The sequence below is a fragment of the Pelodiscus sinensis genome, chromosome 1 (genome assembly GCF_049634645.1).
Source record: "Pelodiscus sinensis isolate JC-2024 chromosome 1, ASM4963464v1, whole genome shotgun sequence".
NCBI classification, from domain to species: domain Eukaryota; kingdom Metazoa; phylum Chordata; order Testudines; family Trionychidae; genus Pelodiscus; species Pelodiscus sinensis.
Genome location: NC_134711.1, coordinates 300,030,601 through 300,057,147, shown reverse-complemented (window position 1 = coordinate 300,057,147; position 26,547 = coordinate 300,030,601). Strand labels below are relative to the sequence as shown.

General features: G+C 40.0%; 1 protein-coding gene across 7 annotated transcripts in view; it reads right to left on the bottom strand.

Moving 5' to 3' along the window:
• The window catches only part of FLT3 (fms related receptor tyrosine kinase 3), a 95,524-nt gene that overhangs the window by 36,036 nt on the left and 32,941 nt on the right, over positions 1 to 26,547 (bottom strand). For 5 of the 7 annotated variants that reach the window (XM_075919217.1, XM_075919216.1, XM_075919218.1 and 2 more), the window contains 9 exons: positions 25,717 to 25,835; positions 17,824 to 18,029; positions 16,915 to 17,030; positions 11,905 to 12,022; positions 10,646 to 10,806; positions 9,627 to 9,766; positions 9,393 to 9,546; positions 6,087 to 6,255; positions 690 to 796 (listed from right to left, as the gene is read on the bottom strand). In XM_075919217.1, coding sequence (XP_075775332.1) covers positions 690 to 796; positions 6,087 to 6,255; positions 9,393 to 9,546; positions 9,627 to 9,766; positions 10,646 to 10,806; positions 11,905 to 12,022; positions 16,915 to 17,030; positions 17,824 to 18,029; positions 25,717 to 25,835 — 1,290 coding nt within the window. Of the gene's footprint in view, positions 1 to 689; positions 797 to 6,086; positions 6,256 to 9,392; positions 9,547 to 9,626; positions 9,767 to 10,645; positions 10,807 to 11,904; positions 12,023 to 16,914; positions 17,031 to 17,823; positions 18,030 to 20,738; positions 21,241 to 22,589; positions 22,794 to 25,716; positions 25,836 to 26,547 lie in introns of those variants that run through there. The other 2 variants (XM_075919220.1, XM_075919219.1) reach the window with 2 other exon arrangements.

Here is a 26,547-nt window from a genome sequence, read left to right as displayed (position 1 = left end):
GGTTGAATTAAGATACACAACTCCAGCTACCTTAATTGCATAGCTGGAGTTGACATACCTTAATTCAATCTTCTAGTTAGCTCAATTAAAAATAATAATAAAGAGTTTATAAGGCATGGGCCAGAATTTGTGCCAACAGCTCTTCATTGTTATTTCTAGTTGTGCTGGATAGCACAGATATGCATATGTGAGCTGTAATCACACCTTGAATGGCAGTGTAGTTGCACTCTTACTGTATTCCAAAAGCTGCAATACGCAAATAAACCTTTTTCCCAAATAGGTGGCAGAAAGAAAAACAGACTTGTTTATGAGATGTGCAAATAACAACATACTTATATGGGAGACATTAGGAAACAGAAGACATTAGCACACATATTTAATACTGATTACCTCTTAAAATTTCCATTCATCCAATCTATTTTTCTTCTTCTTTAAAAAGAGTTTGCTTTATTGTATGTTCTAATGTATTTGACATCTAGCTATACCTCACTCTTGAATATTTTAAAAATTCCTGACCTAGAATATGATACATTGTTACTTTTTTTGTAAAATGAAAGAGAGATTAAAATAACATAGGGGGTGAAATCTTGACCTCATTGGAGTCAATGGCAAAATTTCTATTGATTGACTTCAAAGAGGTCAGGATTTCCCACCCACGGAGTTCATTAAACCTGTGCATTTTTACTTACGTTTTACATGCAACGTCATTGTTTTATTCACATACGTATCATCATTTTCTGCATAGAATACGTATTCCCCTGATTGATATTTATGATCACAGAACCTTGATGAAATGCTGTCGAGAAAAGAGGGGGTTGAGAAATGCTTAAGCAAGTTTACAAATCAGGATTCAATTTTTTTTTAAAATCAAGTTAAAAAAGAATTCAAAAGAAAAATTTTCTGAATAAAGAAATATAAAAAGAGTCTTCAGATGTAATTATGTTCTCTGTGTGCTGTAATAAAAGGGAATGGGAGTGATTTTTAAACCTGTCCATTTGATGGTTTTATTTTTGTCTGGAGTGTTGTCAGATTGGAGAGAGAGCTTTTGCTGGTTCATCAGTGTTAGAAGAGTACTTAAGGGAGACGTAATTACTGGAGTTCTAGGGTAGAGATATCCTGATTTAAGAGAATAAGGATTGCTGGCTAGAAGAGTTTCAGATGGTGAATAGGGGTCAAGAGGGCTGGCATTTGAGGAAAATCAATAACAGTCAGAAGAAAAGAAATAGACAAAATCAGAAGGTAAGTTTCAGAAGAATCATAGAATCATAGAATACTAGGACTGGAAGGGACCTTGAGAGGTCATTGAGTCCAGTCCCCTGCCCTCATGGCAGGACCAAGTACTGTCTAGACCATCCCTGATAGACATTTATCTAACCTACTCTTAAATATCTCCAGGGATGGAGATTCCACAACCTCCCTGGGCAATTTATTCGAGTGTTTGACCACCCTGACAGTTAGGAACTTTTTCTTAATGTCTAACCTAACCCTCCCTTGCTGCAATTTAAGCCCATTGCTTCTTGTTCTATCCTCAGGGGCCAAGATGAACAAGTTTTTTCCCTCCTCCTTATGACACCCTTTTAGATACCTGAAAACTGCTATCATGTCCCCCCTCATCTTTTCTTTTCTAAACTAAACAAGCCCAATTCTTTCAGCCTTCCTTCACAGGTCATGTTCTCTAGACCTTTACTCATTCTTGTTGCTCTTCTCTGGACCCTCTCCAATTTCTCCATATCTTTCTTGAAATGAGGTGCCCAGAACTGGACACAATACTCCAACTGAGGCCTAATCAACGCAGAGTAGAGTGGAAGAATGTCTTGCTCACAACACACCTGTTAATGTATCCTAGAATCATGTTTGCTTTTTCTGCAACAGCATCACACTGCTGACTCATTCAACTTGTGGTCCACTATAACCCCTAAATCCCTTTCTGCTGTACTCCTTCCTAGATAGTCACTTCCCATTCTGTATGTGTGAAACTGATTGTTCCTTCCTAAATGGAGCACTTTGCATTTGTCTTCATTAAACTTCATCCTGTTTACCTCAGGCCATTTCTCCAATTTGTCCAGATCATTTTGAAATATGACCCTCTCCTCCAGAGCAGTTGCAACCCCTCCCAGCTTGGTATCATCTGCAAACTTAATAAGCGTACTTTCTATGCCAATATCTAAATCGTTGATGAAGATATTGAACAGAACCGGTCCCAAAACAGACCCCTGCGTAACCCCACTTGTTATGCCTTTCCAGCAGGATTGTGAACCATTAATAATTACTCTCTGTGTATGGTTATCCAGCCAGTGATGCACCCACTTTATAGTAGTCCCATCTAAGTTGTATTTGCCTAGTTTATTGACAAGAATATCATGCGAGACAGTATCAAACGCCTTACTAAAGTCTAGGTATACCACATCCACCGCTTCTCCCTTTTCCACAAGACTCATTATCCTATCAAAGAAAGCTATCAGATTGGTATGACATGAGTCTTCTGGAATCTCTCCTGTCTCCCAGGATTTTCCAAAGATGATAGCTAGAGGCTCAGATACCTCCTCTATCAGCTCCTTGAGTATTCTAGGATGCATTTCATCAGGATCTGGTAACTTGCAGGCATCTAACTTTTCTAGGTGATTTTTAACTTGTTCTTTTTTTATTTTATCTTCTAAACCTACCCCCTTCCCACTAGCATTCACTATGTCAGGCATTCCTTCATCAGAGTTCGCAGTGAAGACCGAAACAAAGAAGTCATTTAGCATCTCTGCCATTTCTAAGTTTCCTGTTACTGTTTCTCCCTCCTCACTGACCAGTGGACCTACCCTGTCCTTGGTCTTCCTTTTGCTTCTAATGTATTTATAAAAGTCTTCTTGTTTTCCTTATTCCCGTAGCTAGTTTGAGCTCATTTTGTGCCTTTGCCCTTCTAATCTTGCCCCTGCATTCCTGTGTTGAAGGAAGTATAGGCAGTCCCCGGGTTATGTACAAGATAGGGACTGTAGGTTTGTTCTTAAGTTGAATTTGTATGTAAGTCAGAACTGGTACATATTGTAGAGGAAACTCTAGCCGAACATTTCTCCAGAGCTCAGTTTTATTCTCCCACACCTCACTTCCCTCAGTCCTTTATTCTCAAGCTGAGGTGTCTGCTGAGAAAAGCCGCTCCGCATCTCCCTGGTCTGCTGGGGGAGGGGGAACGCTAGCTTCGCGTTTCCCTGGTCTGCTGGGGGGAAGCAGCTAGTGCGGGGTTGCCTCACCCCGTTTGTAAGTAGGAATCCGATGTAAGTCGGATCCATGTAACCCGGGGACTGCCTGTACTCAGAACTGGAAAAGAAATTTAGAGAGGGTGGAAGAAACTGAGTAACTTTTATTAGATAAGACACAACCCAGAATTCCAAAGCCAGCCCATCCATATGTGGTTTTAAAGGAAGAAGATTCACACTGAAAAGATGGGTCATTTTGCCTGCTGACCGAGGCCAAGATTATCAGGAGTGATTATTGATTCTGGGTGGCTTAGCTTTAGAGTACTCAATCACAACACCTTCAAGGTAGCTAGGTGCTCTGCACTTTCTAAAAACTAAGCCCCCTTTAGAGTGTCTCAAGTTGGGCACCCAAACATCGGTACATCCAGAATCACTAGTCACAGGAAAGAAATAAGGAGAGCCTTTCACGAGTCATTTCTTTGGTGTCCACATGTAAGTTCAAGGAAAGGTGAGAGAACAAGATGTACATGAGATTATTTGCCTTCATGGAATTGATTCGCCCAGAATAAGGAAGTGAAAAGGAGCAGTTTGCCAAAGATACAGCTATGGCCTGTGTTATAAAGAGAGAACAGAAAACAGAAAGTCTGTAAGAACATGGTGCTCTTAGCACTTAGAGGAACTAAAGATGGTGCCAAATTTTTTATAGCTTGAAATTAAATGTTAAGGAGCAAAGTTCATAGTACAAATTTACTATAAAATGCAATAAGGAAGAACAACTGGATAAGGAAATAACAGAAATTAAAAAAGGAAATAAAATAAATAAAAAGGATATGAAAGGAGCAAAGTAGAAGTGATGGAAGATATATTTACTCAACCATAAACTGAAATGTGCAAAACTGAAAAAAACCCCACCAAATAAAAAATGTGTTATGGAACATGATTGTGTATTTATTTTTAATTTATTTACTCTTGTCCATTGATTCCATCTGCAAAATGGGTACAGTAATAATACTTAACTACCTGCTTTCCTATAGCAGCACTGTGTTGGCTGAAATCTGTAGAGTGCTTTGAAAATCTGAAGTGCTAAGTTTAACTATCTGGGATGTTGTAAATGAAAACTTTTTAAGAAAAATATTTAAATAAAACTGATCCACTTGGTTCAGTGCCATGGAGCACATGGGCAGCTATGTCCTATAATTGATGCAGCTCGACTAGGACTCAGTTACAAGAATCTTGCCTGGAGGTACCTAAGGTGTGAACAAACAAAACCACACCCACAATACACAGAAAAGGATGGGCTTTTCACAGATCTTGGCAATGGCGTCACCACGCCAGAGTATGACAGCAACATGCATTTCTATGCTGAAAAAGCAATCTAGAGTGACGTCTGTAATCCTGAGCCCACATGGTGGCTCCACCCTCCTGGACATCAGAGTTCCTTAAACCATCTCAAAGTTCCTAAAAATGCTATTTATGACCCATGGGCTTCACTTTACCCGTCTGGGTTGAACCAGCTGTCTATCCTCCAAACACAACTGTCTGCCAGACAATCAGGAGGCAGTCTGCAATAGTTGGAAAGTAAATAAGCTGAGTATTATCAGCATTTAAGGATGAGTAATTGTTCATGACTACCTTTAGAGGGCTTTTCTCCAGAAATGATCTTAACCCCTAAAGAACAGATCAACCTACTCACACCAGAGACTGCTAATTAGTCACCAAGACCCAGTAATCAACTCTATCAAAGTCCACTGACAAACTAATGTTAAAGACATGTCTCTCGCCTCCATTGCCAGGAGAAGATAATTTACCAGGCTGAACTGTGCTGCCTTTGGTTATTTGGAGTCAGCCCTTCACATGGTACAACATGATTCAGGTGGATAGCCAAGTCTGTTACTAAATAGGACCAAAAAGGCTGGAGACTAAAGTGGAAGTGTAACAGAACAATAAAGCAAAGATAAAACGTGAAAGAAAAACTGCAAGAGAGTTTTAAGCAAATAAACATTTTAAGAATATGAGGAACAAGAAATCAGCATGGGAGCATTGTATCCTTTCAGACTTGGCATAGGCCATGCATAGACAAAAGGAGATAACATTGTTAAAAATTTAAACTTTTGCCTGCCTTTTAAAAAAGTTAGAGTTTAGAATGCAGTATGACTTTAGTTGCAAAGTTGAAAGGGAACACGGAAAGAAATTAGATTATGGTATCTGAAATTAGCCTGGAGAATGAATAAGTCTTTAGGACTAGACAAAATTCATGCCAGAATTATATTATAGGAAGTAGTAGAAAAGATACTTACACATTTGTTTTCCAAAAATTGATATGTAACATGGAAAAAAAATCCATTAACTGGATATGTAGTAAAATTTCTGTGATGTTACATGGTCTAAGGGAATCTACAAAAGGTCTGAGAAACTACATGCCAATAAGTTTGGCTTTAGCAGCCTGAAATATACTGGGAACATGAGACTTAGAATGAAATAAGACTTAGCAAACACCCAGAAGGCTATAATTGAGTCATGGATGATCAGAATGGGTTCATAGAAAGAGAATTATATCTAAGATCAATAAACGGAGTTTTCCAAGGATATAAAAATATAATTGAAAGAGGTATTATATGTGCACAATTTAGGAAAGGATTTGTCATAACACACAAGATTAATCAAATGGATAACACATTTACATGAGTTGCTTTTGAAGACTCAAGTAACATTATAGAACATTATGGCAACGCTGCTTTACCACTATATCAGTCTTTATATTTTAAAAATAACATATAACTTAAAACCAAAAGCCATAGTCTACATTTTAAAAGAAAAAAATGAACAAAGACGTCTATTTTAAGAGACAAAAAATAAAACAAGTATGTGTTCAAATTATAACAAATATTCAGAATAGTTAAGTACCTGTATCCATCTGCACTGTAATTTTGCTCACAAGGAAACGATTGTTGGGAAGAAATCCATATACATCTGATTGGTGGGTATACTTTAAGTTTAATTTCAAAACAAAACTTTTCCAACAGGTCAATCTCAAAATCTTCTCTCGAGTCAGTTACTTTTATAAATCCCTCTTCTATAAACAAAATGTTAAAATTCTGTTATAAAAGCTGTCTAATTAAGGAATTTTGAAAATACGCACATTTTTATTCTCATTAATTATTGCAAGTTATAAATGTCATAAAATCACTAGTGAACCCTCTGTCTACAAAAAGATAAGGTGTAATACATGCGATGCTGGTGTTCCACTCTAGTTTATATGTAAATGCTCTGTCTTTGAAAGAACCATTCTGATTGACTTGGTTAATTAAAGACACCCCTCCATCTTTCTGCCCCTCAGATCATTTTGAATCAACTACAGTAATCATCCTCTATAGATTTCTTCTGCTCAATTGTAAATACTTATTCCAAATGTTAATAACGTTAGATTTATAAAATATAAAGTAATGCATTAATGCCGGTGTAAGTATCTCTTGATGACTGCCGTCATTTCTTACCTACGGAAGGATTACTTTGAAAAGAGAAAACAAACTATATATATCTACTTTTTTGGTCATTAACATGTGTATAAAATGAAAAAAGAGAAAAGTAACCTTCAAATGTATTAAAATGATCATTTAAAAAAATCTGCATCTGAAAGGGCCTGCTCCAAAGTTCACAGAAGTCAATGGAAGCCTTGTCATTGTCATCAGGGGTCTTAGGATCAGGTCCATAAAAGGATAAAAAAAAGAGTTGTCGCAAATAATGAAGATCTGTGCTTTTCTTTTTAAATGGTTTTCTTCCGGCCATATCCACATGCTTTATAAAGCATAGTTTTCTGTATATGAAGTCCTCATTTAGCAAATAATATGGTGAAAATTACCACATAAACCATAAATGGGACAAAGCTTTTAAACAAGAAATGCTTCACGTTGTGTGAATTCTACAATTTTTGGGAGTTACAAGTTTCTTGGCTGTCTAAATGGTACTGAGGGAAGTATTTTTCATCTTTTCAGATGGAACATCATATGAAGTTATACAGTGAGCACTATCCAAATAAATTAACTCTAAAAGTTAATGCCACATCACCCACAAGTACCTTGAAATAAAGTGACATAATTTCTCTCTGAAAAAATAAATAAAACAGTTTTTCCTCCTAACATTGAAAGGAAGGAGTGCATGAGTGAGTGAGCTGGTCTTCACAGCTATTTCTTTTCCTATTCACTTGTGGTGGCAGGTTTTGGATTTCTATTCAAAATGTCTGAAGAGTAATTACTTAGGAGCCATGGGAGTCAAGTTGAAACAGCAAAGTCTGAATATGATTCTTTCTTGTTTCTGTTATTATTTTTACCTTTGAACCTGGTATTTAGCATCTTAAAGCATTTATTTTACAATATATCATCTCTCCTGGAACAAAGATTGGATAATGTTCCAAATTCTTTATCCAATGCTGATAAAAAAAGGCATTAGTGCTAGGTAACATCCAGAAACTGGATGTGTGAATAACAGACGCGAAGAACCCTGCAGCTGTGATGGATGGCCTGGTTTCTGCTGTGTTTAAAAACCTCTCTGACAGACATGACAATCTGAGAATAAGACTAAAATTAAAAAGGTGAGATGTGCTGGCATACTTGAAAAGGAGGAGAGAGAGCAATTTATGCTGTTTTATGGAAGTATTTTCTTCCTACAATAATACTGCTCAGATCTCTTTTGTGACTGCCAGGAAGGAAATCTATCCATGCCATTCATCTACAAATAAAATTAATCGGGGTTGAGATTCTCCATGTTAATCAATGGGAACGTTAAATTTAGCTCATAGTTAAAATTTGGGATCCAAGGATGCTATGCTATCCCCCAGCCTTGAAGAAGATGAAGACAATCTTGTCTTATCTGTAAGAAGATGCCTCAGAGGCTGGGTTTGAATTTTTTCTTCCTTTAAACTTTGAATACCGCAGAGTGAACAGGCTATTGCATTTAGTTACCACGATACAGGCTCCAGAGACATATGTCCTTTCCTTACTTGGGGAGCAACAAAGGATAGTCTATAGGGGGTAAGGATGTAAGCAACTAATGGAGGGAGGTAGAGGCGTAGAGGGAACAGAGCGCAAACAGGGAATCAGTTGATTCCTGGCTCACGCCCGGTGTCCCCTCCCCCCCTCCCCCGCTGTGCTTTAGCCTTTTAAATGTATTAAGAGCTGTCAGGCTCTTAATACATTTAAAAGGCAGAGCTGCAGTGGGGTTAGCTCTTGGGGCCAGGAGCTAACCCCACTGCAGCTCTTCAGTTTTCCCCGCTTATTGACTAATCAACTAGTCGATTAATTGATTAAATGCAATTTAAGATCCCTAATGGGGGTAAAGACCCAGCTTACTTTACTCCTGTCCCAGAACAACAGGGACTCACTCTCTCTGGATCACGGTCTCTCCCCTTCTCCAGAGTGAGCACAACAATGTGTTCCTTACTGTGGGTTCATGTGAAAGCCACCATGCAGCTTAATAAGATGACATGATGTTTGTAGAGCATCACTATAACATTTACAAACTATGGGAAAATTTTTGCCAGATATACACTGGTCAATGTTGCTTATTATGTATATTTGCTAGTGCAAATTATTAAATATTATACTATATCTTTAACAATAAAAAACAAGAATAGAAAATATTGCATCTGTAGAATGTGGCCAAGTTACTATTGCTTCAGAAACCTTAACTTTTGCATATTCTGGCTTTTTAAATTTTAACTGGACAACCCGAATTTTAATTTAAAATTGATCTCCTGAATTTATTAGAAGATCAACAGGATAATTCCAAAGGGTAGTTGGTCAAACCTGCACAGAAAGTTTTAATTACAGGAAACTTTGGGTATCTAAACACTCTAGAGAAGTCAAATACTTCATATCCCTCCCTCTGAAATGATCGTAGTTGCCATCTTTAATTATTTTGTTTCTGAAAATAATATTGCAAGAATTACATTATTGTGTAGCCTACATTTCAGATTAATGTTCTAGTGGTGTCACTCTCAGAAGTATTGTCCTTTGAGGAGTATAACAGGGGAGAAGGTGAGATTGTTGGGTACCTGCAGGGATATGGATAATTTAGGGTTGGCTTATCTCCATTTTCAACTTCAAGTAAAAAGAGTTTTCTTAATCACTGTAATCACATTGTATGTATATATAAGCAAACAGCTGAATGAGAGAAAAATAAGGCAACCAAGTTAACAACATGAATCTGAATTACCTAAGACTGTAACCAAAGCTGTTTTATTTGGATGTTCTGTAGAAGAACAGGTATAATGTCCACTATCACTTCGTCCCATCGATGAGGCAAATGCATAGAGAATCCGAACCATAGACAAGTCTTTTCGATAGGTTGATTCTTCAAACCAGCGTGCCTAGTTTTTAATAAAGATTTGTATTTAATATTGTGATACTGCCCATTATTCCTTATGCGAAAAGAATCATGTCTTATTACCTTCTTTAATTCTCTGTTTTCAAAATACCATTTCAATTTGAATGCATAGCTTTCATAAACTGCTCTACATCTTATTAATAATGGTTCCCCAACTTTAAGAAGTAATTCTGGTAAAGATGCTCCAAGATTTTCATTTAGATCTGCAAAATAAAAACACAACAATTAAACAATAAATGAAATAATTTCCCCCATAGTAAAATATAATTTATTTCAACCTTTTCTTCCCTTATTTTCACATTTGTAAGCATCTACATTTTGCAGCTATTGTTGTATTTGTAATTATAAAAGACTACTTTTCGAGATTTATATTTAATATTAAAATTAGTTATAATATTCTAACATTTAAATAAATAAAATCAAATTCTGTCCTGACTCAGAAATCCAGCAACAATCCTGAATTCACCCAGGATGCAACTTAGCACAGAATTAAGCCAAAGTAAGCTTATTTAAAAATCTGAATAGCAATATTACAAAAAAATTAAAAGTTTTTTAAAATGAAAAGTAGATGTTAAAGATGTGTGAACATAGCACTTACTTATAAAATGTAAAATAATACAACAATTTGTTCTTAAATATATTTAGCATTAGCATTTAGAACATGGATGGTCTGTGAAGGGCTCAGAGCATAGGGAGGGTAGAGGGCATGCACCCCCAATCTCCCTAGCCCTAGAGCACTGGGGGGGAGGGAGAAGGGCAGGCTCTTGGGGTAGCAACACTCTGCCCCAGTGTGACTACAGCAGGCGTTCTGAGGATGGAGTGTGGGCAAGGCCAGGCTGGCGGTTTGAGAAGATAATGCCCTCCACTGCCTAGCATACCGGCCACCCATGATTTAGCAGATAAATATGATACAGAAATATAACAGCATTACATTAGTTTTGCCAGGTAATGTACTCTTAACATACTTATTCTAGTGATGACAAACTTACAGCCCAGTGTCGCAAACTTTACTCAAATCAATAGTGCATAATGTCAATGGAAGAATTAGGTCCCTATTTAAATAAAGCTTATAGTTATGTTACCTATTGTATATAGTTTAGTGCATTCTCTGCCCAGCTCATTAGTTGCGCAGCACTGTATGTCTGTTTGAAATAACGTATTTGGTGAAAATCCGTGTTGTACCTTCTGTACTCCATATACTTCCCCATTTCTTTTATGGTCTTTAAGATTTGAATTGGTGCAACTGTAATTACAGATACATTTATTTACTGAATCATTTAGTTAATCCCAAACAGATATCCAAGACATGAGAAAATACGAACAATAGAATGAAAACTGCCGTATTATATAGTTGAATAAAAGGAACTAGAAAATGTGGAGACTATGAAACAAAACAGAGTGGCACTGGAAATAGAGAAACTAACAAAGAAACAGAATGAGCTGATAATACCTGACTGACTACACTATTCATGCTTTTATTGGTAGGCGTAAACATCTGTAATTTTATGGAAGAAATGCAGGCTCCATTGAAGTTAATGGCAAAAATCAGGAAGCCCAGGATTTCATCCTACATCTCTGGGACTGCCCTGAACCCTGAATGTTGGACTATGAGCCTCTATTAGTTGAGTTAGAAGACACAATCCAGGTAGTCTGAAGGCATCTGAAGACTCATAAATCCATGAGTGGTCTAGGTATTTGAGAGGGACAGAGGTCCACATTACCACACATATATTCTGAATGAAAATATACTGAATGTATTCACCCATTACCTGATATGTTTCTTGGAAAATATTCATGTAACTAACAGAACTACTTATCATGCATAATTCCTAAAGCTAAAAGGAAAGGCAAACTTAGATATAACATTTCTAATTACACCCTTTCCATCTTCCACTCGTTCTCAAAAGTGCAAGGTTTTAGTAAAATGGAAAACAGAGGGCTATGGGGTTAGAAATACTCATTAGCTATGTCAAGTGAAAATACTTGGACTTTGGCCAAAAATTTTCAGATGACAGTGCCAAAAATCTCCAAAAGGATACATTGGCCACATTTTCCAAGAATACACTGCAGCTCATACAAAAATGTGAATTCACCCACTGAACTCACATACACTCAATTTTTGCATATAGGCTTTGGAGGAAACTTGTATGCATGTGAAATTTTATGGGAGCATCCATTGTATTCTCCTTTGAAAATCTGACCTCACCGTTCTCCTTCAGTTGTTCAAGTTCAATCATATAAAAATAAGTACACCATGCTGTAAGTCAGTTGGCTTAGCAGACATCAAGACTTACATCTCAAAATTCAGTACACAAAAAACGTAACATTATATGCCCCATACCTGTCATCAGGTGTTCTGCAAAATAACCATTCAATAAGTGGTGGAGGGTAGCTTTCAGACATGCAGTTTATAATGGTCAAATTTTCACTTTTTACAAAATAAGGCTTCCTTGGTTTACCTATTAAAAGCAATGCAAATATTTTCAGACATGCTGTAATATTTTTGAAACATCATTATCCATCTTTTTAATGTTTAGGTCATTTTCAACACTTGTGTACTGGAAAGCAATATGCTTTATGTATGAGTTATAGATTCATAGAACAAACCAGTCTATCCCTTTAAATTATCTTCACAGTCTTCCTGAGGTAAAAATCCAACACTGACTTAGACATATATATAAGCAGTAGCTAGTCATAATTCTTGTTATAATAGAAAAATGACAGCAGGTGTCAGACTGTGATGGTTGATTGTATTATGCATAACAAAGTATCAGAAGAAACCAGGAGGCAAAAAAATCTACCCTGCGACACTCATAATTGACTCACAACAATAGCAGTAACTTCACTCAGAGCAATGTGCAACCATTCAAGAACAAAATTTGATCTTTGAGCTTTGAATTTTTCAAGTGATTTTAATGCCGGTGGAAAGTAGGGATGTAAAATCCAGTTTAACATTAAGTTTAACTGGTTAACTGATTAAACAAGAGGGGTTAAGAAGGCAGTTTTAGCCCGTTGTGCTGCAGTGGCCTTTCGTCCACAGCTGAACTGGAGCAGCCCTGGCAGGAGCTGCTTCAGCCCAGCTGTTCCAGCCCCACAGGGCTGCTGGCTTCCCGTCTGAATGGGCTGGGAGTTGGCAGCCTTGAGTGAGGGCGGGGGGAAGAGGGGTCTTCCCCATCTTCTCCCCTGCTGCTGCTTCTGCTTCTGTATGAGCCTGCTGATTTCCAGAAGTCGGCAGCCCTCTCCCCACACTGTTTCTCCCTCTCCCCCCACAGCTCCAGGCTGCTCTCAGCCCACACGGGCCAAGAGCCAAGAGCCAGGAGCCCCTCGTGGCTGGAGCAGCCTTTCACTCATGGCAGGTAGCAGGCAATTACCTGGTAAGCATCACCTGCTAAGAGTGATGCCTATCGGGTAACTGGTTAATCAGTTGCCTGTTCACATCCCTAGCGAAAAGTAAAGAATTGTTTGTCTAAGGTCCTCATTTGTATAAATTCTTCAGCCTTGACCTGGTAAATGTGTCACCTCCCTGGCCTCAAGGAACTGCCTCTAAGAATCAGAGGGTAATTTAGGGCCTGATTTTCAGAGGTATTCAATACCTGTAGCTTTCATTTACTTCATCTGTAGTTATGAGTTCTCGTACCTCTGAAAATCAGCTCTTGAATCTATTTTCATTATATTGTTGAAAAATCCACTGCATGCAGGAATGCTACTTCTCACCAAGTCATTTCATATACATAATAAAAAAGCAACAAATGATAATGAATTTCAGTCATTAACAACTTCAGCACCATAAACGTGTAACCTACAGACATAAAGTTCCATAAACCATTACCAATCCCGAGCTTCCCAGTTTCCCAGCTTGAACTATACTTGAAAGTTTATTGCACCAAGACTGATGATGACTTTACAGTACTTAAAACTGGAAATACTGATTTTGTTTTAAATTGAACTGTGATTATGAAACTGACAATTTCTCCTGATTCCTACTTTAGGTACTGTATTTTAAATGAAACTTGAAAAGAGAAAAATCAAGTTTATGCATTTCTTTGTTTGTTTGTATCTTTATAATCGCTAGAGAAGGCCTGATAGTTTATTTGTTTTAGATTTCTAATTGCTTATTTTTAATATTAGCAAGGCAGATCCTGTTTAGCATGGGAAATTCTCTGATGACTGGAGAATAAGTGAAATTACAACAATACTCCTACAACAAAAGGAGGGAAGGATGGTATTCATGCTATTTCTAAGACAAAAATATGCAGAAAAAATCTTTAAAAACCAACAAAACCTTTTAGATCTTCCTTATTATGAGTAGAGCAGTTAGTGCCACCTATTATAAAGGTTGCCTGACACTGCCTCTTATAAGATCCTGTTGTTTATAAGGCTATACCTACATTACCGCTTGTGTTGACAAAACTTATGTCACTCAGGGGTGTGAATATTCCACCCTTTTGAGAAACATAATTTACATGTATATAAGTGCTAATGCACACAGCAGTATGTGATCTTCTGTCAGCATAGCTTACACCACTTGCAGGAGTGGGTTTATTTTATGCTGATGGGAGTTCTTTCCTGCTGGCACTGAATGTCTTCATTGTATGCACAGCAGTGGTGTAGCCATACTGGTACATGCCTGCAGCTGCAGCACTGGACATGTAGACATGCCCTAACTTTGCCGGAGTTGAAGTGGGTTGAAATTTTACATGGTGGGTGTCTGCCCCATGCTGATTAGTTTATTTCACAATTCAGTCATTTCTAAGAAGGTAGCTAAGGAAATATACATTGTTTGGTCCATTTTTTTTTAAGTGCCTTAAAAAAAAACAACAGCAAAACAAACTCTAGTGCCCCCATGCTTAGAAGCATGGACTTGAAATTTGGCAGGTGTGCCTAGGATGTGCCTTTAGTGAAAATCCAGCCACATATGGCCATGTTATACCCCTAAGAAAAACACAGTTCACACAAGTTCAGTGGAGACTAGATTTTACAGTTGAAATCTCTAAAGATTCTGTCTCTCCAGCCTCTCATATTCCAGCTCCTTGGTCCATCCTCATAGAGTTATAGGGATGAAGCCAGGCTTTCTCCATGATAGCTCCTGCCAAGTGCTCAAGGTACTGGACATGAGACCAGTGAACCGTCTTTCTGGTTTTCTCAGTGACCCCTCTGCTGGCACCCAGAATGCACAGAGGAGGAAAGAATCTGATCTAATATAAAGGGGAGGGGATCAAGAGGCCACCTAGGGAGTTGGGAGTGGAGTAGATTGAGATCAGGTATCTGGTACAACTGGAGCAAATCATTTAAACCAGTGGTCTCCAACATTTTTAAGCATGAGATCACTTTTTGAATTTAAGTGTAATCCAAGATCTACCTCATATATAAATATCTTTGCCCCGCTTCCTTCCTACCCCTTCTCCAAGGCCCCACTCCTGCTCACTCCATCCTCCCTCTCTTGCCCATCCTCACTCACTTTCATCAGGCTGGGACAGAGGATTGGGGGCAGAGGCTCTGGTCTTGGATTAAGGGATTTGGAGTGTGAGAGGGGCTCTGAGCTGCTCTTGGGGCAGGCAGTTGGATGTAGGAGGGGGTTCTAGGTGCAGGCTCTGGGTGGGTGTTTGGATGCAGGGGTGCTCAGAGCTCAGATAAAGGCTTGGGGTGCATGAGGTGGTTCATGACTGGGACAGGAGTTTGGGATGTGGGCTCCATCTGGGCACTGCTGCTGGCTCCTGGGTGGTGGTGCAGTGGGGCTAAGTCAGGCTCACCCGTCCCCTAGCCCTGAACCACTCCCTAAAGCAGCCAGCAAACTCCATCCCTGGTCCTGTTGTGCCCCCTCTCTGCTCTGTGGAAAAAGGATACAGAATGGGAGAGGGGGCACCCTGACATCAGCACCCCTCTTTTTCCTCCCCTGCCCTGCACAGAAAGCAGGAGACTCCCAAGGGGAGGGGCAGCTTCAAGGCAAAGGGCAGGAGATGCACAGCAGTGGGGGGGAGGGGCAGCTGAAGTGTAGGCACTTGGTAGCCTCTTGGCCAAACCAGTCAGGATCACTTGTCAGAGGCTCCCGATCTACTGGCTGATGACCACTGATTTAAACTAAACTTTTCACAGATGGGCACTAACTGTGTGCTTTAGGGTCCTCAACTTGAGATCCTGGGATCTGATTAGCAACTGAAATAAGTGGGAGCTGTGCTTTGAACATGTAAAGCACTATTAAGAACCCTGAACAATCAGGCTGTAGGTTTCTCAAATTAAGCTCACAAAATTAGTGGATGCTTTTTTGAGCTTGATCTTTCAGTTGCCTACCTCACAGGGGTATTATGAAAATAAATTAATTACTTCAGATACCAAAATGATGAGCAAGACAGAAAAGACCCTGAGGAAATTAGTAATTCTATATTCAAAGCAGTATCTGAATGGGATAAATAAAGTATGGGGCCACTTTTATAATGAAAATAACAAATATTGAATAGCTGTTTATTAAGGTATGTCTACACTGCAACACTTTGACATAACGAGCACTATTCTGAAATAACTTAATTAGCATCTACACAGCAGACAGTTATTTCAAAATAGTGTCAAAAATCTGTCAAGCTGGTGGACATCTTACTCTGACTCCTGTAACCATCATTGTACAAGGAATAAGGGAAGTCAGAGGAAGAGTGCTCTATTTTGAAATAAGTGCTGTGCAGATGTTCCCTATTTCAAAATAAGCTATTTCAAAATAAGATACGCAATTGACAAAGCTCAATTTGCGTGGCTTATTTTGAGTTAAGCCCTGCTGTGTAGCTGCACTCTTATAAGTGAGTACCATCCAGGGCAGTGAATGAGATGGGGGAACGTGTGGAAAAAATAATATGGGATTATGAAATTAAAGACTGTACCATTCTGCATATGCACAAGGGGGGCAAATTAAGGTAGCCGTCAAACTGGCATTTTCTAAGTTTTGATTGCTTGTCTTTACAGCCTTAATAATGTTTTTTTGATGTTTGTTTATTTGTTTGAGGTAGAATGTGTGTGTGTGTTTGCTCACATGCATAATACATAAGAATGTGAAATCAGCACAAGTCCCATTTTAAAACAATTTTTTGCATGTCATCTTTAACAACACAGTGACTCAGAACCATTTTAACTTTCACAATGAACCAAGGGAGATGAGGCAGCCATACATGAAATAAGTGACAAGAAAAACAGCCCACAATTCAAGAACTGAAAGAGGAGGAGAGACAATTGAGGAAGGGAGAAGCCTTGTGGAGTGTAGAATTAACAGAGTTTCACTGCTTAGAGAGGGTTTGGTCATGTACAGGCATCAGTCTTTCCATTCTGAAGCTGTGGACTGACAGAGTCCCTTGCTTTGACACATACTTACTTCTTACGAGAACTGTAAATATTATCGTGTAGATACTGTTTTCACCTTGAACTGCAAGGGTGTATTTTCCAGCTTGATTTTCTTGTATTTTTGAAAAGACCAGCGAAATAACATATCTATAAAACAGAAAATACATTATGGAAATTTCATGTTAGATAGAGGGTAGTAGGCTGAAGAACATAATGGCATTATGCTGAAGCTTAACCCATGCAAACAGCATTCTGGGCTGATAGTACTTAGTATATATGTAGCACATTCAATCACCAAAGTGCTTTCATAAACAATGGGCCCTGATTCATGTAATCATCCAGTGGGATTCGAAGTTCTGCTTAAATACTATCCTGAATAGGGACAGAGTAGTATCTGCTCAAGTACCTTCCTGAACTGAGGCCCATGCAACAGGATTCCCATGGAGATTTTCTCACCAAGAGGCCATTCCATGGGTTTCACCCTTCAAGGGAATAATCAACACTAGTATAGACTTATGGCTAGAACACGGTCAAGAGAATTAGGGAGGTATTTTAGGTTCTGATGCTGATTTGCAGTGTAACCTCGGACAAGGCATTACATTAATCTTTTTGTGCTTTGGTTTCCTTGACTTGAACACTGTGATGCTTGAATTGAACGTTTGTAAAATCTATTGAGATCCTCAGATGTAAGGTGATATACAAATACAAAAAAATCACTATACTGTAAATTATAAAGCCAGAATTCATTGTTTTCCTAGTGCATAAACAGCTATTAACAACATGCAATTTAGTGATAATAATTAAGATAGTTTTAGGAATATAAAGAGTAATGTGAAAATAAATGATAAATAATCTTTTTCAAATGGAAAATATTTCATTTGCATACTCTAACGAAAGTATTCCATTTTGTTTTTTTGCTTCAGTATAATCCTTTACCTACCGGTTTTCTGAGTCCAGTGAGGGTGTGCAGTCAGCTTGGTTCTCTTTGAAGACCCAAAGGCATGAAATGGTCTCTGAAATATTCATTATCACTTTTAATTCAATGTCTCCAAATAGGTCAACTTCCACATTTTTTGCTGATTCATAGACATTTTCTGTGCTTTGAGAACTCAAATCACAACCAAGATCTTCCGAAATACTAGGCATCTGTATTGCAATAAAACAGATTGCTATGTCTAATAGTGATAACTGGGGTTTTCAGATTTAAACATTTAAAAAAGAGGCTTACCTATTACAATAATTCACTCTATTAAAAATATCCCTAACAGTATTGATCATGCATACATGTATAGTCATTATAAACAAAAATTAGATTAACACTATACTTTCATTCTTGTTTCCCTCTTCAAATTTAACTCTGATACCTATTTATCAAATATGTTTAATTCTACTGAATGAACAAATGCAGAACAAGTTTTGCTTTCTGGAATGACAGCATAGTTAGTAGCAGTTCAGCTTGCAATGGGCTACTTTCTCCTTGTGAGTAAGGTCACGTCTACACTGCAGGATTTGGCCAATGCAAGTCACATTGGCATAAAGCTGCTCCAGTTTATCACTCTTGTGTGTGCATATTTGGATCCTTGCACAACTGCTGAGCATACTCACTAGGATTGCTTGCACTGATGCACAGTGCAGTACACCATGGGCAGGTATCCCAGTGTGCAAACTACCAACATCCAGGGCTCTATTTTGGGACGATTGGGCAATGCAAAGTGGGGCAGAAATGAGTCATGTGGGGCTGACTGGGAGCAAAGGATCAACTTCCCCGCATTCAACTGTCTCCATCCCATAATGTTATATATATATATATCCCATAATTTCTGTGCCTTTTTAAAAAGTCCAATAAACCTCCATGGTCCTTCTTGCTGTCCTTCAGCTCTGATGGAAGCATGGAGCCTGCACAGCTCTGCAGTACTGTCACCACCATTGTGAGCACAGGATCCTCCAGTATTTGCTGAGCAGGAAAAAGTAATGAATCAGTTTGGTACATGACAATTTCTTGGAGGACACACAGCAAGAGCCAATTCAAGGTCATCAATGGTCTTCATAGAGCAGCTATAGATTGTGGAACACCACTTCTGGGCCCAAGAAATGAGCACTGACTGGTGGAATTGAATTGTGACGCAGGTTTCAGATGATGAGTAGTGGCTGCAGAACTTGCAAATGTACAAAGCTACATTCCCAGATCTGTGTGCCAGGCTCACCTCAGCCTTCCAGCACAGGAACACTTGAATGAGAACAGAGGAGAAGCAAGCTGCAATCACAAAGTGGAAACTTGAGGTGCCAGATTGCTACTGGACAGTGGGAAATCATTGTGAGTTCAAAAATCCACTGTGGGGGCCATTGTCATGCATGTGTGCAGGACCATTCAATCTTCTGCTGCTATGCTGGACTGTGACTCTCAAAATGTCCAAAACACAGGGGATGAATTTGTAGTAATGAGATTCCTGAAACATGGATGAGCAATAGATAACATACATATCCTTATTTTGGCGCCAGACCACCTTGCTAGAGAATACATCAACAAAAAGGGTTATTTTCTATGGTTATGCAAGCACTGGTGCCTCACCAAGGATGCTTCACTAACATCTGCGTTGCCTGGTCAGAGAAGATGCATGACACTTGCATCTTTAAGAACACAGGGCTATTCAGAAAGCTACAAGTAGGGGTTTTCTTTCCTGAACAGCAGATTACTACTGGCAATATTAAAATGCAAATGGTGATCCTGAGGGATCAGGCCTGCTCTTTGCTTCCTGGCTCATGAAGACGTACACTGGCCTCCTTAGCAGCATCAAGGAATGATTCAAATACTGACTCAGCCGATGAAGAATGAAAATTAAATGAGCTTTTGGTAGACTGCAGAGACACTGGCGTTGTTTATTCACAAGACTGGATCTAACTGAAAAAAATTTCCAAATGGTTATAGCTGCCTGATGTGACCTGCATCATATCTATGAAGCAATGAGTTGGCGGGACGGGAGAGGTTTAAACAGAAAGACACAAGGGCTACGTCTACACTGGCCCCTTTTCCGGAAGGGGCATGTAAATTTCATGAGTCGTCGTAGGGAAATCCGCGGGGGATTTAAATATCCCCCGCGGCATTTAAATAAAAATGTCCGCCGCTTTTTTCCGGCTTTTAAAAAAGCTGGAAAAGAGCGTCTACACTGGCCCCGATCCTCCGGAAAAAGCGCCCTACTTCAAAGTAGGAATAAGAGCCTCCGGAAAAGGGCGCTTTTTCCGGAGGATCGGGGCCAGTGTAGACGCTCTTTTCCGGCTTTTTTAAAAGCCGGAAAAAAGCGGCGGACATTTTTATTTAAATGCCGCGGGGGATATTTAAATCCCCCGCGGATTTCCCTACGACGATTCATGAAATTTACATGCCCCTTCCAGAAAAGGGGCCAGTGTAGATGAGCCCAAAAGGGCTATTGGAAGAGCTATATGGACCAGGAAGACTTTGAAAGAGCACTTTAACAATGAGCCACAGACAATATTGCATTGTGGTATATTGTGCTCGACTTGGTTCTTACGTTTTGTGATCTGGTAGGAACTGTTTGGTGCTTAATGTACATCTGTGAATATAACACTGACAATGTACCTATTAACTTGATAGTACTCTGATTAGTACACTGTGTTTATCACTGATCCTATGAGTTGGGTCACACTGTACAGTAATAAGAAAGTTGGTGCTTTCAGAACTGCTGGGTGCTCTGCAGCATACATTGGGAATTAATAAAGATGAATTATTTTCCAAATAATATAATTTTATTCAGTAACAAAACCAGAGCAAAGAAAAACCTGTTCAATGTAAAAGCAAATACATTAAAAACTTAACAAATGAAGGGAACAGAATTTTACCAGGGAAAGAACATTTGTGTCCATTCTACCTATAGATACAGCAACCACGGCTTTCCCATGTCAGTGTATGTGAAGCTGTGGTGATCTTCATGTCCCACTGGGTGAAGTGGCAGGAGTAGGGCAGCAGCCCATGAAGTCAGATGGAATGATAAGGGGACGTAAGGAGGTGCTATAATAGAGTTCTTTGTGGGCTGAGAATGGCACTGAGCCCATGATTTTTGAACCTGTACGTCCGTAAGTGTCTGCAATATCTGTCTTTGCTGCCAAATAAGTCTCACTGTGTCCTGATGCATTTTCATTTCCTTTTCCTGCCAGGACTTCTGTACCTTTCTCCTGTCCACATTTTCCTTTCTCAGGCTGTCTACCATATTCACGCCTCCAAGCCTTTTGCTCGCAGTCTGAAGCAGCACTGGTTTGCAGGTTCTCACTGAACACATAATCCCGAGTCTTCTCATTTCTCCATATCTGGTTCCTCAACTCCTCAAGGCTGCAACGGCAGCAGCTGCAGATAAAAGATGTAACAATGTAAAGTGGAAGTTAAGATACAGAACTCCCTTTCCTCACGCCTCTAAAGTCTTAAATAAGGCAGGCTTATTTGACACTTCTGCTTAGAGTGTTTGTGCACAGCACCACATACAGCGTCAGGCACAGTGACTGTGGTCCACCAAGAGGGAGGGAAAGACAGAGGGAATTGCTTGGCTTTGTAAAACTATGAGTATGTGGAGATGGCACTGAATACTGGCATCATTTTCCGCAGGTGATGGTGATTTTAGCTGATCTCTCACTCCTGAGGGTAACAGGCACAGCGAGCACAGTTGCTGCTGGTGTCCTGAAGCTGTCTGGGTCTGTATGCTACTAACCTGTTTACTGCAATTATGCTTACTGAAGTTATCACTGACTAGCATGGGAAAATGTCCCATTATAAGGCAACCATCCCTAGAAACCTTTGGCAGAGGATTGCACAGTGACTCCATGAAAGTTTAATTGGGATCTCTCAGGAGAATTCAAGGGCCATCTCTTTGTACATAAACAAATTGCTTTACATGTGCACCCCTACGCCCCTTGCTTAACTTTGGAGGGTAAGTAAAAGCAGATAGCAGTCTACCCATGACTGATGGGTATAAGAGGCTTGGGGAGTCTAAGCCTTCTCAAATAGGACAAGAAATTGTGGATGAAGAGCACTTTCCTTCGGAGGTGTGTCAGCCTGCTGCCTTTGCAATGCTGCTGTCAGAAGCTCCCAAGAAGTGTGGGGTCACCAGCACCAAGACCTTGGTTCATCCTGTGCCCTTCCCTGAGGCCCTGCTCCCATTCAACCTCTTGCTCTGTGGTCTCCCCTGCCCACTTCGCCTCTCCCTTCTGAGACCCCACCCTTGCTCTGCCTCTTCCTACCCTTGCTCTGAGTTTTTCTGCCCTTGCTCCACCTCTCTCCCTGTCACTCATCCTTAGGGCAAGAGAAGGTGGAAAGGAGCAAGTAGCAGGGGGCTCAGGGAGAGAGGTGGAAAGGAGCAAGAGTGAGCAGAGGGAGTTGTCCCCAAGGGAAGAGGCACAGTATGGGAGAGCCATGGAGTAAGAGACAGGATAGGGGCAGGAAAAGGCAGAGCAGGGGCAGTGCCTCATGAGGAGAAGCTATGCAGGACCAAAGAGGAGGTGGAGTGTGGGTGAAGTCATAGTTCACGTGCCAATGGCCCCTTCCACTTTTAGGGAATTTCTGGCATTTGTGCTCAGCCTCCCCAAATGCAAGAGTCACTCACTGCCTCTGACAGTTGTACTGTTCCCTCTTCTAGGACAAGTAAATCAATAGGTGTGTCCTGTTAAGTTGTGATCACTGTAATGAGAAATAAATTTACACACCTACCCACAGATCTGCCCCTGCATCAGGCTTGCTCGAGATCAGCTGCTAGGACTGACTGGTCTGCAGTAGTCTCAAACAGGTCCTGGCTCACAGCATAGCAGGACTGCCCAGTCGCATGTGCCCCATCCTCCTCTTCCTCTTCCACCTCCTCCTTGTCCTCACTGTTCATGCGAGGGGCCTGTGAGTTGGGCTTCTTGGAGCAATTCATGGTGATGTGTGGGATCTCTGCCAAGTATAGCATGCAGCTCTTTGTAAAAGTAGTACATCTGTGACTTGGCACCAGGCACCAGGTGGAGTCTTGGTCTCCCTGGACTTCTGATATGCCTGACACAATTTCTTGGCTTTCATGTGGCACTGCTGCTGATCCCTGTCATACCCCTTGTCCAGCATAACCTATGCAATCTGCTAACATATGTCCAAGTTTCTGTAGCTGTGCTTGCACAGCCTCTTTTCCTCACAGGCCCAGGAGATTCAATATCTCCTGTCTACTCTAGGCAGGAGCATGTCTGACGTGTAGCCAGCATAGACAGATGGACAGTCATGCATAACAATGGAGAGTTGCCAGGTGTGTTCGCTGTGCTGGACAATCAGGAAAAAGCATTTTAAAAATTCACAGGATTTTACAAGGGATTGGGCCCTTATGGTCTTTATGACCCTCGAGTAGTGTAGTTCACAACTGTGACTAGAGCAATCAGCATTGGGCAGTGTGGAAAAGCTGCTGGAGATTGTTAGGATCCACACAGATAATGTAGGGTCTGCATTCATGCGACGCCATGCTCAGTATATCAACCATACCTCAACACTGTTAGGACAGGTTGTGTTAGTGCATTGCTGTAACGTGGCACATCGGTGGGAGACAAATTTACGTGCAGACATATGCACAACAACTAGGACAACACAAGGTGGCCTACTTTGACCTAACTTTGTAGTGTAACCTGGGTTTAAGATCACACATTACCCAAGCTGTCACTCCAGATTTCACCAATCAGATAAAAGATCTGCAAGATCAACTTTTCCTTTAAGCCTCTACTGCAAACCCAGGGCAAGGAAATCTCTTAGCACCATGCTGTGCATCATTCTGTGTATTGCTGGAGTTCTGTTCCATGCTTTATACTGTACCAAGGAACAGACTATACATCATGCCCGTCTTTATCATGCATTCACTCACTTTTGTCTATCACAAAAGGCAATGCTTAATTTGTAATGAAAGAGGTGCTAGGGCTCAAGCAATTAAGTGCCAAAGCTCAAGCATTTTTTTTTTTTACATTCATGATTGATGTAGCAAGCTCTGAGGTACTGGAACTATGAACTGCCAAGGATACAGGTGCTGGAGCTCAGCTCTGGTGTAAATTGAGCACTGACTAAAGGAGAACCTCAAATGGAAAAACTAAATATTTTACACTAGCTCTGAAAGCTAGTGGAGAATAGTTGAGACTTTAGGCTCAGCCTGAGTAAAAGGGTGACATGTAACTACTCTAGTGAAAGAGCAACTCCAAGACTTCTTTCTGGTTGGGGTGGAAGATGGACGGGAACAGGGTACAAAGCCAACTTTCCATCCAATGCTTTCACTTCCCTGCCCATTTGCCAGTGGGAAGTAGCTAGAGAAACCTCCTTATTCTGCTCAGCGAAATATAATGTCACAGTGCAGCCCCTCACAAGGCTTGAATGTATTAAATGGGATAATCACATTGGCAATTAGCTGACTGATATGGAAAAGTATTTGACATAAGCAACAAAGCATGAAACCCAGTGAAATATTGTAGAAAGCACCATGTGTACAGATGAGAACACACAATTACAGAAATGAGATAGTAATTCCCCACTTCAGAATCTTCATAAAAATGTGTGCAATCTGCTTTTTCTGTAACAGGAGAAGGTGAACAATCTTCATGTTCTTGTATTCAGAAGAACATGTTGCTTCAATTTTGAGTGTTCAGTTTTTGCTACCCTGCACTGGAAAACCATGGACCTTTTTGTTAGTTTATTTCAGCATGTAGCAAAACTATCCACTTATTTGTCCAAGAATTAAAAGATTATATTGAATTGTCTCTGTACTTGAGAGCTTATCTACACTGCCATATTTTGTCACCAAAATCTGCCTTTCGGTGACAAAACAGTGAGAGTGTTTACACTACAATGCAACTTTTGTCAGGAAAAACACACAAATAACTTACAGCCCTGAGAGAGACTTTTGTCTTTTCCTCTCCCTTTATTGTCAGTGTGGCTCTGCTATTTGTTTTGTCAAGAGAAATGGCTTCCGCTAGCATTTCACAATGTCTGCCCTAATGGCTACGCTCAATGTTTTGTGATCTCTGCTGCCCTGCAGGTATGCACTGCTCCTCTTTCAAAGCTCCAGGAAGTATCTGACAGCTGAGTGAGCTGCTCCATTTGGGGAACAAACAAAGAGCAAATAACTGGAATGCTTCTGTTCTACTCTGCTAGGAACACAGTGGCAGGCAGACTGTTGCTGCAGCAGGAGGGATGGAGAGACTGCTGTGTTGCTTTGACATTCCTTAGCATGGAGAACTCATAAAGCTATGAGGAAATCCATAGAAGCACAGGGATCAGCTCTGCCTTTCCACAACACTGCACTGTGGGATGCTTACCCACATTACTTTGTTCTTATCTGTCATCAGAGTGCTAGCAATGTGGCCATGAAATGTGGATAATGGGAGGCAGAAAAACTGGTTTCACTATTTTTCACTTTTGGTGATTTTTGCATGTCAACAGCAGAAATGGCAAGTTTCAGTTGCACAGGGTTTGTTGTTGACCTTCAAGCCCTCCAATAACTCAGCACTGGAAGGATTCACAGATCCATTTTTGATTCTACAGTCCATGTCCAAATTATTTGTCTTTTTAATTGTACACTTCTTTTTCTTTATGCATTTCAAAATATACTCAGAGATTCATAATTTTGGCCAAAATATGTGAAGCAATCTCACGGTATTGATCAAAAGTTCTTCTTTAGATATTTATCTTTATTTCTAGTTTTAAAATAATAAACTCAGCATGGTTTCCAAAGCTTCCTTCTCTAATATTTTTCCTAATCTTGCATAAGGCTGGGTTTTTTGTTCATTTTGGTTTTGGGTTTTTTTGTGGCTGGCTATTCATTCACTGTTAGCTTACCTCCAGAAACACCTCCTGTGTTCTTGAATCTTTATTCTGCTGGTTGATTAAAATGCATGTAATCTCTGATATATGTTGGCTTGTTGCAGAAGTGAAAGTCATTGCTGTAATAGCAAAAGCTGCAAAACCAAAATGGAAAACAAATATAGATTTAGTCATGTTTCTATGTGGGGGTGGGGATAATCATGATTTTAATGAAAATAAAATGTAACAAAACCTATATATAGTGAGATTTTTTTTACAAAAAGAAAGCAAAAGTCCATGTACATAAATACACTTGTACAATCTGTTTTTGTATTTGCAAACTGGGTGATTGTCTGACTGCTGCCTATGGATCATGAAGAGTGTTTTAGAATCCAAACTCCTGCAAAGAGAAAAGCCTGTTACAAACTATGTGCCATATCTTCTAGTTCTCTTATGTGTCAGAATCTCTTAAAGGTTCATGCTGTGTATGTCTCAGCAGCATCAGATCAGAATCTCTCAGTGCATGAGAGTCAGCTAATGTATCAACTTGCCCGTTGTCATTGAGGTGATTCACCTGTCACCCTGGAACCTATGTTGCTCCTGCTCAGAGTAGCAGCAAAGTGAATCCCCATATATATCCTGGTCCCTGTCCCAGCTTACCCATAGAATCCTGCCTACCAATTCTCTTTCTTGCAGCACTAGGCAGGGCAGAACTTAGCCCTACATAGCAAGGGTACGTCTACACTACAGCGCTAATTCGAACTAATGCGTCTAGAACTAAAAACTAGTTCGAAGTAGCGTTTTGCTAATTCGAACTAGCATGTCCACATTGAGTGGACCCTGAACAGGGCTTAAGGATGGCCGGAA